Source organism: Oculina patagonica, chromosome 2 (assembly GCF_052425735.1).
Source record: "Oculina patagonica isolate OP01 chromosome 2, crgOcupat, whole genome shotgun sequence".
In the NCBI taxonomy this organism is placed as follows: domain Eukaryota; kingdom Metazoa; phylum Cnidaria; class Anthozoa; order Scleractinia; family Oculinidae; genus Oculina; species Oculina patagonica.
This window is the reverse complement of record NC_135759.1, coordinates 42,138,320-42,152,707: the sequence shown is the minus strand read 5'-3', so window position 1 is coordinate 42,152,707 and position 14,388 is coordinate 42,138,320. Positions and strand designations below refer to the sequence as shown.

The 14,388-nt window shown below is 37.9% G+C and overlaps 2 protein-coding genes across 2 annotated transcripts; one reads left to right on the top strand and one right to left on the bottom strand.

Moving 5' to 3' along the window:
• The first annotated feature begins 477 nt into the window (after nt 1-477).
• Nucleotides 478-5,624, top strand: LOC144641543 (trypsin-like). Its single transcript, XM_078500566.1, has 5 exons — nt 478-642; nt 857-1,015; nt 2,121-2,171; nt 3,279-3,480; nt 4,994-5,624. The coding sequence occupies exons 1-5, from the start codon at nt 552-554 to the stop codon at nt 5,526-5,528; spliced, it is 1,038 nt and encodes a 345-aa protein (XP_078356692.1). The 5' UTR covers nt 478-551; the 3' UTR covers nt 5,529-5,624.
• Nucleotides 5,625-7,418: 1,794 nt separating this feature from the next.
• LOC144641554 (uncharacterized) lies at nt 7,419-14,257 on the bottom strand. The gene is made up of 4 exons (XM_078500582.1): nt 13,562-14,257; nt 9,747-9,803; nt 8,878-9,204; nt 7,419-8,452 (listed from the first exon to the last, which is right to left on the bottom strand). The coding sequence occupies exons 1-4, from the start codon at nt 13,829-13,831 to the stop codon at nt 8,162-8,164; spliced, it is 945 nt and encodes a 314-aa protein (XP_078356708.1). The 5' UTR covers nt 13,832-14,257; the 3' UTR covers nt 7,419-8,161.
• Nucleotides 14,258-14,388: the final 131 nt, after the last annotated feature.

Below are 14,388 nucleotides of genomic sequence, written 5' to 3'. Positions count from 1 at the left end.
TACTGTAAATGTTTTTTCAGATGTTTTATGTTTTAGTGCAAGTAAATTTACTTTTATTTACCATTTTGTTGTCATAATGTCGCCATAACGTTAGTCATACTTCGGCAGTGTAGTTAAGCCGAGTTCGTGTGCTTCAGTCAATAAAACTTTAGAAAACTGCGGAGGGGATGGCTAGGGATTAACAACCTACAAGCATGCGTTATAGATTAGCTCAAAGCATTGTAATGAGACCCTAAAATATTCTTGCTAAGTTCTGTGAATTATACTTGGTAAATGTACTACTTTTCCCTTAAGGCTAATTCTTAATGGCCCACACTTTCAATCAAACTTGTTTAAACAATTTTCTTTTGTGAACATTAAGAGCATTATTTTTTAAAAGCGGCAACTGTTAACTCCACTTACGAAAATAAACAAACTTAATGGCTCTGAAGTATATACAAATACGACTAAATAGACTTAACTAATACAAGTTGAGTGCGATAACTATATAAAACCAGCACTATTTCTGTTTCTACGCATTTTCAGTTGTGGATAAATCCAGAACGAGGAAGATGAATATCGTGTTAATCTTGTTGCTATCGACATGCTCCGTTGCAAATGGCCGGCGCCTGCGTTTCTTTTTCAGCTTTTTTCGTAATTCGCGTAAGTAGTCCTTTTTTAAAACAACAGAAGTGTCGCCACAATTTCTTCAGAACGTTTTCCCAAAGTTTGTTTTCATTTTTGTCAATTAAATGATAGAATCACGATGTAGATGATCTGTGCACAGAACTTAGTATTCGTTATTTACAACGAAAGGTGTACATGTTTAACTTGCCTGTTGACTCAGTTTTAACATTGTCTAATGCTTTTTATTTAGGTTGTAACAGCGTCCAAACAGAAGATGGAAATTGCTGTGTTTTCCCGTTCGTATTCGGTGGTCAAACGTACCACCAGTGCACCAGTGATGGCTGGACTCAACCATGGTGCAGTCTGACCGCTGATTATGATCAGGATGGACAGTGGGGAAATTGTGCAGGTATGATGTGAGCTTTCGTGAATTTGGAGCAGGCAAGCTAATAGAGACTGGCCGATTAACATAATATTTGTTAACCAAAAGCAGCTCAAAGGGCGAATTATGAGGATTTTTTTGCGAATTATGAGTTGAATGGATAAAATTTCCTTTGACATAAACAGAATGTTGTAAACGGAAGCTAATATTGATGCAGAATAAAAATCGACAATGACTAACTATAAAAACTCCTACGTTGAGCTATGAAACTGCATCAAATGAAACCCTAAAGGCACTTTTTACACGGACGCGGTTTCATTTGTAAACGCATCGAAAGCGATGCGGTTACGCCTTTCGTTTACACGGCGCGGATCGAGACACAACTTAAACCGGATCGTTTTGAAAACGCTCTCAAAAGTGGAGCGTTTTCAAAACGATGCGGTTTCATTGGTCGTGTAAACGGCAAAACCGCATCGATTTAAGAACGGTCAAGTGTTTTGCCACAAATTGACTGAATCGCGAAGAGTAAACATGACGAACCTCACACACAGTGCAGTGCTTGCTTTATACAATCACGTTCGAAAACACTTGGAAAACGGTAGGATACGTTTCGTGTAAACACTTCGAAACCGTGTCGTTTTCGATGCGGTTTCGAGGTCATGAAACCATGTTGATTAATAACCGCTTCCGTGTAAACGATGCCTTAAAAATCTCTTCAATTCATTCAAAACATTTTCTCTTATTGGCTTTTTTATTTTCATTTGTTAAATATTGATGATCAGTCCAGAGGACCCAATATTGGTTAATGATAGTGAGATATGTTAAACTAGCCTGTTGCCTCAGCTTTACACTGGCTTTACCGACTTTCTTATAGTAGTAGTAGTAGAAGTAGTAGTAGTAGTAGTAGCAGCAGCAGCAGTAGTAGTAGTAGTAGTAGTAGTAGTAGTAGTAGTAGTAGTAGTAGTAGTAGTAGTAGTAGTAGTAGTAGTAGTAGTAGTAGTAGTAGTAGTAGTAGTAGTAGTAGTAGTAGTAGTAGTAGTAGTAGTAGTAGTAGTAGTAGTAGTAGTAGTAGTAGTAGTAGTAGTAGTAGTAGTAGTGATCATGCGAGTTTATCACATGTTTCCTTTTTTAGACAATCCGCCAACAGCTCCTCCTCCTCCTCCACCACTGCCAACTCCTTCAGGTAAACCGATAAAACAAATTATTTACTAGTGAAAAATTTTGTAAAGGCGAACAACATCTAAACTAAATGTAATTAAGACGGAATCCGTCAGGAAATCGAATAATATGGACAAAACTCGAGTACCAGAATACTTTAAATGCTATTGCGTTATTTTCTACCCTTTTTAAAAGCTGAAAAAGTAAGTAATTATCCGTGATAACACCAACAACCATTTCTTATCAGAGCCCGAGAAAATGAATTTCAAATTTCACAAGAACCATGTAAACTATAGGTAAAATCTCACGTGTAGCTAATTTGTAAACTCGTATTTTAATTGATTGTTTTCGATGTTTGGTGTTGTTAGAAATGATTTCTTTTGATAAGATATTTGAAACAGTAACACAGAAGTTTGCAGTAAGATGTAAATAATTTTGGTACAAAATTTTGTCCAATTAATACTCGAAGTACTGGCGGATTCCGTCTTAATCTTTCCAAGAACAAGATAAGAACGTCGAAGGATTTTTTTAAAACGACTGCTTTCCACTTCTTTGTAATCACCAATCTTGGCGAAGGGTTAAAATCGGGTCAGGCAAAGTTTTGAGTTGTGATGCATCGATGTAGCATCTCAAATGTAACACTAATTTTAACGGATTTGAGCACACGAATTGTTTTAAAAATTGTATACGTCATGACAACTTTATTTTCTTTACTGTTATAAAGTGTCAGTTGTGGTTCCAAGCCTGCCGGTTCTCGTATTGTGGGTGGTACCCAGGCCCAGGCGCCCTTCATGACCTCTTTGATCTTGTTGAAACGTTTTGGGTGTCGAATCTAAATTTCTTCGTTTTCCAAAACATGGTCTTGTCAACATAGAATGTGATTTTAAATAACAACGCTCGTCAGTTTTCTGAGTAAATTTATGAATGAAACTTCTTGTAAAGGCAAAAACAGTCGAGACTGTAAAACAATTAGTCAAAGGATCTCAACGACTGCTTCCCATTTTTTTGTAGTCACCAAAATTGGACCAGGCAAGGTTTTGAGTTGTGATATACATTTTGCCGATAAGAATGTTTAGAATCATTTAAACGGTTTGTTAATACTTTAAAATTTTGAAAAAATGTATTTTTTTAGCTGCCAGCTGTGGCTCCAAGCCCGACGGTACTCGTATCGTGGGTGGTACCCAGGCCCAAAAAGACAGCTGGCCGTGGCAGGCTATGCTGGCCTATGTTGGAGGATCACAGTTCTGTGGTGGATCACTTATTAACGAACAATGGGTGGTGACTGCTGCTCATTGTGTTGCTGGTGGTGTTTCTCCAAACCAAATTGTTGTAAGGTTGGTGATTGTACTTAACTAGGTTGTCTAGGTCAGTGGTAAAAAGGCTGTGGAACAACCTGCCACTGAGCATCCGAAAATCGGCATCAGAAGACATTTTTAAGAAGAACCTAAAAACTGATCTTTTTAAAGAAGCCTATGACATTTAATTTTTATTTCTTATACACGTTTACTTTAAGTCCAGTTAAATAATCATGATATTTTTAGTTTTTAAATTTTCAACTTTTAAAACTTCACTCTCTGCATGTATAGATATTTTAGCTCAATAGATTGATTTAGTTAGGTATTTTTATATTTTATTTTTATATTTTAGCATAATGATTGTAAAGCGCTATGAAAGATTAGCTAAATAGCGCTATAGAAATGATTATTATTATTATTATTATTATTATTATTATTATTATTATTATTATTATTATTAAAAGAAAAGTTCAGGCTTGAGGCCCAAAATTAAAGTGCTTCCGGGTATATTAGCAAAAGCGCGGCAAGTGGAAAACCAATAAAAAACTTTAAGATGCAATTCTTTTCAGCATTTTATGAGATAAATTTAGTCTACTTACGCTGAAATCAAACTCCGTGGATTTTGTAGGAACGGGTTTAAATCTTCAATTTCTTATGTGTAGTGTTCTAAGACAAGATTAACATTCACAGTACCTCTCCACCGCGGTCCAACGACAGAAATATGCAAAAAATAAGAAAAGTACTGCAAAGATAAGGTTTTAATTTTCACAATTCAAAGTTCGATACATAACCGGTATCCTAAGGTTTTACTAAGTTTTTTGGAGCTTTACTAAAAAAGTTCTACGTGTTTGAAAATAGCGATATGCGGACTTGTCGGCGCCATTTGTCAAAACACCTTTGGTTCGGATGCGAAACATTTAAAAAGTAAAAAACTGGTTTACCTGAGGGAATGGGATTATGCTTTCACTCGGCAACTATTTTTATCTATCCTTGCTCTTAATAACACTTCAATTTGAACAAAAAACGGCGAAATGGAAAGAAAACCTGCCTGAGACGTTTGACCGCGGTGAACAGTACCTCTCTCCTCGAAGAAATTTCTATAGGTAGAGATGAATTGCTGGGACATAACATGACCCAAATGACTATCATCACATACAGGAAGGGGAGAAGTAACATTTCTTAATTACCTACCCTAATAAACCATCTGGCTAGCCCCTCCCAATCGGTACAAACACGCAAAACGATTCACGTAAGAGGCAAAAATTGAAATTATTTTCTATTGAAGACTACAACAAAATGCTACCATAGAAAAAAATTGTCGTTCCTCAGTGCAAAGGGTAAACGACCGTTTTCTGTTTTTAATCAGTGCAATCTGTAATATTCGAATTCGGTTGATCATCATCATCATCATCAATTCTCGTCGCGCCAGTAGGCGCATAAGGCCTGATGGTTGATGATGATGATGATTATGTTACGCCCCGAAAACTAGCTAGACGTCACAAATGTGAGATCCCGGCGGCCGTTTTAATACATTGTGTTTATTTTACTGTAGATTGGGAGCCTACAAAATAAGCGACACTGCGCAAGAACTGGAGGTTGACGAGATCAAAATGCATGAGAACTACGGAAGCCCTGAGCAGTACGCACACGACATCGCGCTCCTAAAACTGAAGACCAAAGCAACACTTGGTGCAGGTGTCGGGCTCGTGTGCCTCCCAGACAAGAGCTTGGCCCTGGCACCAGACAAGAGATGCTACATTACAGGTTGGGGAACATTATCATCCGAGGGATCCCAACCGGACTACCTTCAGGAAGCGTCAGTGCCAATCGTTTCCCAGGAACAATGTAGGAACTCCTACCCAGGTCTGATTCACGACTCCATGATCTGCGCTGGTTTTGACGAGGGAGGGGTGGATGCCTGTCAAGGTGATAGTGGGGGTCCCATGGTGTGCGAGTTTGATGGCAAGTGGTACCTCGAGGGAGCTACAAGCTGGGGGTACGGGTGCGCTGCAGCTAACTATTATGGAGTCTATGCCAAGGTGCGCTACCTGAAAAGCTGGGTCGAGGATACGATGAGCAACAACTAAGGAAAACCTCACGATCATTTTAGTTTAGTAACACTGTTGTGAAGAAAAGCAAATGTAGAAATATGAGGTAGAACAATAAAGACAGCAAAGGCATTATTTCTGTGTTCTAGCCTTTTATCTGTTATTTTATCTGTTAATTTAAGATTTGAATCAGTGACCAAAAAAGTAACGTGTACAATCGGGAAGTCAACACTTATAATTTTCTCAGACCCACCTGTAATTTTTGGATCAATTTAGGTTTCTGGGAAACTGCTCACCTACCCCTCCCCAAACCTAACATTTTGCCCAAAGCGATAAGGAAGGGTTAATGTTAGGTTTGGGGAGGGGTAGGTGAGCAGTTTCCCAGAAACCTAAATTGATCCTAATTTTTTGCCTCCCGGTCCGCCATCAGGTCAAGTTTTATAAACGAGAAGCCCTTAGTATTTGCCATCCCGGGCGAAATGCTGACCGATAAAAGAAAATCAAAGTGGGTATGAGCCACTGATCTCGGAAAATGATTTAACGAAACGAAAAAACCGCAAACTTAGTCAAAAAGAAAGTTCGCCCAGAGAAAGTTCGCCAAGCGGCTCGTGGATCTACAACACTTTGACCATATTATGACGCAATTTATCATCAATAGCAGAACAGACGCATAAAAAACCAACGACAATTTGTTAAATTTATAGCGCTTGCTTGCTTGCGATAGATGGCGTAATCAGTATGATTTTTTTTAGAAGTAACTCGTTGCGTAGCCGAAAATTTATTGCGTGTTCGGTATTCGTGTATCTCTTCGCGATTGGCTATTGGTTCGCGGAAAAGCCGTTCTAAAAATAGCCTACTCGAGAAGGACATATCCCAAGGCCCATTACCAGAGATGTAGACTTCTAGCTTATGAACTTCTGGTATTACTATATATAAAATGGTAGGGAAAACTGTCATTTAGGTATTTAAAAGGGCCTTTCAAAATATTTCGAACAGTCGATTCATTTGAATATATAAAGGGTTATTCAAGTGCAAATTAAAAAAGAAGTACCTTATTGTTACTTATTTTCGCGGGAACTTAATTTCACGAAAATGGAACAGGCAAAAAAATACATTTTAAGGAACTAAATTTCGCGAAAATTGTCAAAATCCTGGTCTGCATTAACAAACAGTAAGTCTTAAAATTGACAAAACCGATTTTGATTTTCCACAACAATAGTTTCCAATGACACTGAATAAAATCATATATAAAAAACGAAAAGTAAACAGTTTGACACGTTCCTTTTTAGCAAAGTAGAGCTAGTTTGACGACTGTATTAAGATAATTATGTAGTAAACTGACCGTAGCGTTGATTAATTACGACGAATTATATAGAAGGGTATTAAAGTTGGCGTCGTTATTTTTCGCGAGAACCGTTTTTCGCGGGTCTTTAACTTCGCGATTTTTTGAAAATCGCGAAAATTAAGTCCCGCGAAAGTAAGTAACAATAAGATACCATTTTCTATCAAAGGTATATATGAGAAGACATCTTTCTTTCAAAAATGGAACAGGGATGGGTAATGGTTTGGATCTCAGAGCGGAGCCTCCCCGAATAAACATTTTTTGAGTATCCCCTGGGCGTGCAAGTCCGATCTTTCTGTTACTGTAAAGAGACATTTGTTTGGAGGGAGGGGAGTTAAGATTATTTCCGAAAAGTTACTATATATATACCTATTGAGATTTTTTTTGCAAGAAGTTCTAACTGACTAAAAACGAGTGTTAGTTTTCCAGGGGGGATTTTTTAATGAAATGGCTGGAAGGGTATCAGGAACCCCAAGATGGGAGAATATTAATAGTAATAGCTCTCGTTTTTAATGTTTTTTATACTATTCGCTAACTGAAAACTCCAACTTGTGGCGCTTTAATAGAAAATTGTAACAACCCAAAGATTGTCAGTTAGCAATTTAAAAATTTTATTCTCTAAATAAGGTTGTACAAGAAAATCATTTAAGTTTTTTTTTGAAGTTACAAAAATATTTCACAATAAACGTTGAGAATGTTTTAAGAAATTAAAATTGATTCAATGTAGTTGTATAATCAGCGCTGGTGTATATTTAGCTGTGTTGTCAGACTTCGCAGACATAATATCTCTATTTTTGTCCCACTATGTTGATACAGATTTAACGAAACGAAATATGTGAGAAAGAGGAGCTAGCGTAGAATTTTCTTGTTGTCAAGGCCTGTGCTGCCAAGAGTTATGACTTCAAACGAGTTCTATTTAGCGATTTAAAAAAAAAAGAAAGAAATATTACATCATATGCAACTGTATTTTAAACTATATTTCGAATTATTTTTCGGAAGCCATGGAACTTCTTACATTTTCCTTATTTTATTTACAAGTCTATTTACATCGATTCCTACAGGCCGTACTATTTCAATACGCTGAAGATTTGCGAATTAAATTTTAGCTCCATTGATTAAAATTTATGTATTACACTACGGTATAAACTGTTTCTCCACGAGGGCGTTCCCTCAGCTCAAAGATGGTGCTTTTAATTTAGCGACTGAGATAGTATTTGCTTAGTTAACCAAAGTTTTCTTTACAACACAAGAATTTGTTAAATTCTTATGTTTTTGGTCAGGCCAGCTAATTTCTTTCTTGTCAGTCACTCAAGCCAGAATGTCATTTTTTTTATTCGCTGTAGGGAGGGGGCGGGTCATGCCTTGAATTCGAATTGTAATTGATGACGTAATCTCTTCGCGGTATGCTCATGTCCACAACGTAATGAGAGCAAGGCACCTCTCGTACAAAGTTCGACGGTGATTGGCTGGTTTGTGTCTCGATGGAAGAACGTTGCATTTCTGCCGCTCCGAGTTCAACTTCTTCTTCTTCAATGGCACTGAGGTCTGTTTGCGATGTTTGGGACTGGCGCGAGTTCACAGTGCATTTGCCATCGCCGTCCGATCTGGAGTGGAGTGTAGCCTGGAATGAGAAGATATTGACCGTATTAGTTTACGTTTAGGCGGGAAAATACTTGTATGTATATGGAACTTGACTCATTCAAGATTGATGGGAAATCTGGCATCCCTCCTGGATAAAATAACTTTCGAAATGAATCTTGTAGAATGTATATCGCAACATTCGTAATATTTTACAAAAGAAATGGGACAAAGCGGAGGGAACTCCTACGGAAAGATTAAAAGTATAATACAAACAGCGGTGATAAACATTATGAAAAATCGCATTTTACTGAACTTGACGTTTCGTATGCTAAGCTACATACTACGGAAAGGCACGGGAAGCGTGAGGTTCAGACCCCCCTGTCCCACTTCACAATCCCAGACGTTTCTAAGAAAAGAGGGACATCCCTTTACTCAGACGTATTTTTTCGTGTCAAGCAGACTTACCTTAGGATTTCTTTTTCGACACAACAAGAGTATCTCCATAACAGCAGCTAGGATACACGTGACCAGTCCGCCACTGTAGACACCGCACATGCCGTACACAAGGTCACGAAGCTTCTTCTGGATGCCGTTACAGTTGGCAGTGTCTCTGAAGATGATTGACACCTGTCGCAGCTCACTCTGATGAAAACACTTGCACGAGTTCTCGACAGGAAAATATTGACAGCTGTCCATCTTAGCGAGGAGGGGCGCTATTTCGGTTCCAGTATACAGCGCTCCAGCGAAGCATAGCAGAGCGGCGGCAACAGTGAAAATGATAGCAGAAACGACCTGTGGGTTTTGAATGAAAGAAAGAAAAAGTCAGCGGAGAAGCATACGAGATGAATTTTTATCGTAACGGAGCGTTTTTCTCATTGTTAGCGAAGATATATGTTGCCATTTAAGGCAGAAACTGCATTCGTGATTTGCAGACTAAGATATTTAGCAAAAAATATCGAAAAACCGGATATGGGCATTAAAAAACTGGCGCTTTTCACTGATTTTGTGAAGGGCAATGATTTCGAGGGGATCTGATGGAATAACCCAAAAAATTTACTTCTTTTATTAATACGATACACGTTTAAAACCTAACGAAGCTTCAACGGAACAGACTTATAACATCATCGACTGACAACAACTTTTCACTTGACTTTGAAGATGACCTCTTAAGGCTGTCGAATCGTCGGTCACCAACAACAGTTCTTTGTAAAAACTACTCGGCCGACGATCACTCTATACGAACTATGTATAACCTAATAAACACTATGAAAACCGTAGTATGTTTTAGTTTAGTTTCCGCTGTGTAAGAAAGCAAACAATGGTAGTTAACTTACGAGTATTTTTGCCCTTGGCTTGCACATGAGCATCAGTTGTAATCCGACCACACCCAGCTGTGAAAAAGAAAGAATAAACACAATTAACACCCTTGGTTAGTCACTTTATTGCCTAATTTATCAAAGTTTCCGTTTTCGACTCAATGTCGAAAACTATAATACTGTTCATGTTTTTATCAAAGGTAATATTAATGAAAATGGATCAGATAAAAAAGTTGAGTATTTGTCCACCGTTTGACTAGTTTTACTCATCGCATCATTCAACTCAAACAAAGTAGCATGTTTTTTTTTTGCAGAAAATGGTTGAACACTCTTTTTATATTCCGACACCGTCGAAAAACAATGCCCATAAAGAGTTTGAGTATAATTTGCGTCTCTCGAGCACTTTGTTGCTTTCTCTGAAACATTTCCTGCATCTCTTTACGAATAATTTATTTATTTTTTTGCTTTCCACCCCCTCTTAGCTGACGAACTGGGAGCTGAAAAAGAAACACCATCCGCAGATTCGACCTCGCTTTATTTTGAATCTGCTGATATTCAAGTTACATAGCATAGTGCCAGACACCAAAACGATATTTTCAGACGAAGAAATGAACTTTAAAAGGCCTTTGTTGCTATTTAATTTCACCGTAAAATAATATTGTTTGATTTTGTTTTTGGTCCGCGACCACGCTGCATAATAAAATCCTTTGTTCACTTAATCGGCGAAACGAATGCGAATGAATCTTGACGTGCGAGGAAAAAAAATGGAAATAAGACACTACTATTTTAGCTGTTTCTAGACGGTTAACAATTGCTGTTCTCAGAGTTCCAGTCCAATACAAGAAATATTTACAATCCTTTTTTATACTTTCCTTTTAAACGCAAGCGAATCCTCTTTTGATCGGTGTTTTAGTTAGACTCAACTCTTCGACGCAGTGAAGGCCAAATATTAGCATAAAAACAAAGATTGTAAAACTACGTTACACTCTGTGAAAAAAAAAAAAAGAATCCGACACGAGGAGTTTCTAAGAAAGCATCGTGCCCGCAAAATGATCCTCGTATTTACCGCTTTTTCAAAGCTCCTGAGAATGGAAGAGTATTATATAGAAACTGACCATACAAAACAACAATTCAGCAGTATCCTTTTTCCCGTATTTTAATTCCCTTTCAGTGAATTTGAGTCGCGTACAAGCAAATGGTAATTATTTTTTGCGATCAAACATCGTTTGAAATTTAGCTTGTTCGTGTGTAGGAGTGGTTTTGGCAATTAAAATCCAAACCGTCGCATTTAATGCTAAGGAAACCTATGACATTTTAATGTGCAATGGTTTGAAAATCCTTCTCATTTTTCACCAAATTACTTTTGCCGTGAACGCCGCTTACTGCAACATGTGTTTTTCCTAGTTTCGCTTTAAAACACATGTTTTTGATAGCAGGTGTTTTTTTATCACCCTGAGTAGCAAGTGTTGATTTAATTTCCAAAATCACAAAAAGAAATGAAACAATGAAAATGTGCCTTCCTCTTTGACACAATTTGTTAGCGATCATTGAGTACAAAGCAACAGGTTGCATTAATTTGGTGTCAATAATCTATGCTAATGTTGTGATCATGTTGTGATAAATCCTTTGTCAGTAGATTAACCCTACATTCTAGCCTCTGATATTGAAAATCGATCAAAAAGAAACCATGATTCTAGAAAGAAGTCACCAAAGAATATATGCGTTTTGGGCAAGCCACAAAATGAAAATTTGCGGTAGTTTCCACTAATCTTTCAAAAATATCTCAAGTTGCGTTTTCCAGGAAACAATTTTTTTCAAGCAGAAAAACTTCTTTTTTGGGATTTAAACGATATGCATTTATTCAACACTTTCGCTCTGTATTGTCGTCGTGTTTTCAATTTCCATGTTACTTTGAGTTTGAGCAGTAGAGCAAGGAATCAATGCGAGTTTTTGTTTACGACCCATTCAATTAACAGTTGGCTTAATCTTTGTTAATGTCAAAATCAAGACAATCCATTTCGAAGTTTTTAAAAGGAAAATGTTCTAAAAGCCACGAAGAAAGATGTCGCCGATCAATATAACCAGTCTTATATTATATAAACCATGTCACGCGCTGAACGGAAACTAAAATGATCTTAATAACTAGATTAACCTGCTAAAAAAAGTCGCCTATGATTCCTTAAGGATTAAAATGATAAAAACCTCTTTTTACAACCTGTTAATAAACGTCTTTCACATGCAAATATGAGTATCTGAGGCACGAGGCTTTAATTAGCTGCTATGCTAATGAACACGTGCGGCAACTTAACTTTGTAAACACGATTGATCCCTCGATCTTGAATTGCTTTTTGCAGTCCTTGAATATTTCCGGCAGTGGGCCAAAGCTTTTTGATCTTAAATCGTAAATTTTCGTGATTAATTGTGACATTTCTTTTACCCTTCAATGCTCACAGGACAATAACTTCGGTATAATCATTTTTGTATCCCAAACAAAAACATCAGTCTCTTTCAGACATCAGTCTCTTGATAACTGAAATCGCGATAAGTGGTTTGGGCGAATCAGCTTCTAGCGGGTTCGTGTTTGATCCTGGGAACCGAAAGGGTTCAGCATTTGGCCTTTTAAGAACGCTGAAATTGAATTTATGCTAATGACGCTTTTAGCTACAGAAGCGCGCGATATTGTACAAGGAAAAACAAAGCATTTAAGTGTATCATTCAACCACACGCGTTCTTGGCATAAGAACAATTGTGCTTTAGTCTTGGCACGTGTCGATGAATCGCGCCTAAAAATCTCTTTCACTTCAACGAACCTATAACCAATGCATTTCAATAGGAGCATTTGGCCGAGGAGCTAAACAGATAAACACTCCAATACAGTGCCTCGGTTTTTTTTCTTCCACTCGGCATGAAGTCCATTTTACAAGATATTCGCCGTTCAAATAACACAAGAATACGCACGCGCCAAAGTCACTCAATTTCTTTTGTTTGTTTCGAAACTTTTGAATCGATTTCAACCAAAATAAAATGTCCCTAATCCCACCATTTTCTGCGCAGTGATTTTCCATAATTTTCGCTGTCGCAAAGTGAACTAATCCAGCATGTTCAAACTTCAAGATCTTCAGGAATGTGAAGTTTAGTGGCTTGGTATGTGGAACTTGTCCAAATTTAAGCCCGTTGAATATGTATAAGCGTCAGGCACTTGTCCGTGTTGACATAAGTAACTAATATACTTTAGTTAAACTTTTGTGTAATCCTTTCGAAAAATGCATCGTGTGAATAAATTTCTTTTCACCAAAGCCACTTTGACTACGAAAAAAGATCAACTCTTTTTTATTGGGAGAGAAAAACGTCTGATGGCGGTATATGATAGCTGCGATTTTATATGTAATATTAAAAGGCGGTAACCGAAAAACGCTTTGATGATTTGAATTCTCGCATCGCAAATACAAGCTCAGCTAATAACTGTCAAATTAAAATCCTGTGATATTTTCACTGCGTCTTTTTGAGTCCAGATTTAATTTATTGCTGTTGTACAGTTAATTTCGCTAAATGAATATTCAGCTGACATCAGGTGTTAATTCGTGACCAGGGAATCTAATCAAAGCACGCTTATAACAAAGAGTGTAACGAACGGAAGGCAGTTAATTTTCAAATTACAGTGGTTTTCATCGCTTGGTGAACAAACGAAAAAAAAACTACCGCATGCTATAAACTACAACTAGTCACTGTTCTAAGATCCTTGTCGACACCCAACACAATTTACTAACATGTAAGCTTGTGTAGCTATTAAGACTGAATTGATATCAATACAGAATAAAAACAAAGGAACTTACCAAGGCCCCCGTTATGTAGGACGGTATAAGCCCTTCTGTATGGTACGCCGAAGACGTTACTCGATGGATGCTAAAGTAACCAATTCCGAGCAGACAACCAATGGAAAATATCGTAAAACCAAGAAGAGGGAGCGCCACCAGTCGCTTTCCACAGCATTGACAACTGCCACTCTTGGCAGAGTTGCGATGAATCACGACCTCTTTGGTTCGAAGCAGTTTTTGATCTACGGAGTGAGACGAAGCAGATTTTGGACTCTTAGCTGAAGGCATCTTCTTGCGACTCTTCACGACTCACTGACCACGCGTCTGTCGATGCTAGCAGATTTCCGATCACTACTTCCTTCGTAGTAAAATCTTGCTGACTAATTAAAAAAGGCGGGAAAGCGAAATTTGAAGCTTTTACCCTCCAAATACTGCCACTGGCGACTTTAAACGATCCACCAAGGTGATTTGAATGGTTTCTAAGCGGCGTAGCCCAATTAGCTGCGAAAATTTGCCTTTCTTCGGGTTCTTGGTGCGCGAACTTGCGTTTCACCGCTAAAGAGCTTGAGGCTGTTTTGACAATCCAGCAGAGTGCAGCCAATGTTGTTACTAACGTATTCTTTGTGACGTTTACCATTGTGTGTACGCTTGAATGGAGTTTGACACAGTTGAATGGACTGCACGAGGCGCCAATCTTGGTCATTTGCATAACACTGGCTTGCCAACTTAATTACTATCACCGAATGTCCATTCAGCTAGAGTTTAAACAGTTTTGGGGGTGCAGGTGGCGCTGATCGGGGAACGAATTCGGACAAAACATCAGGTGTTTCTCTTAAGCGAAGATC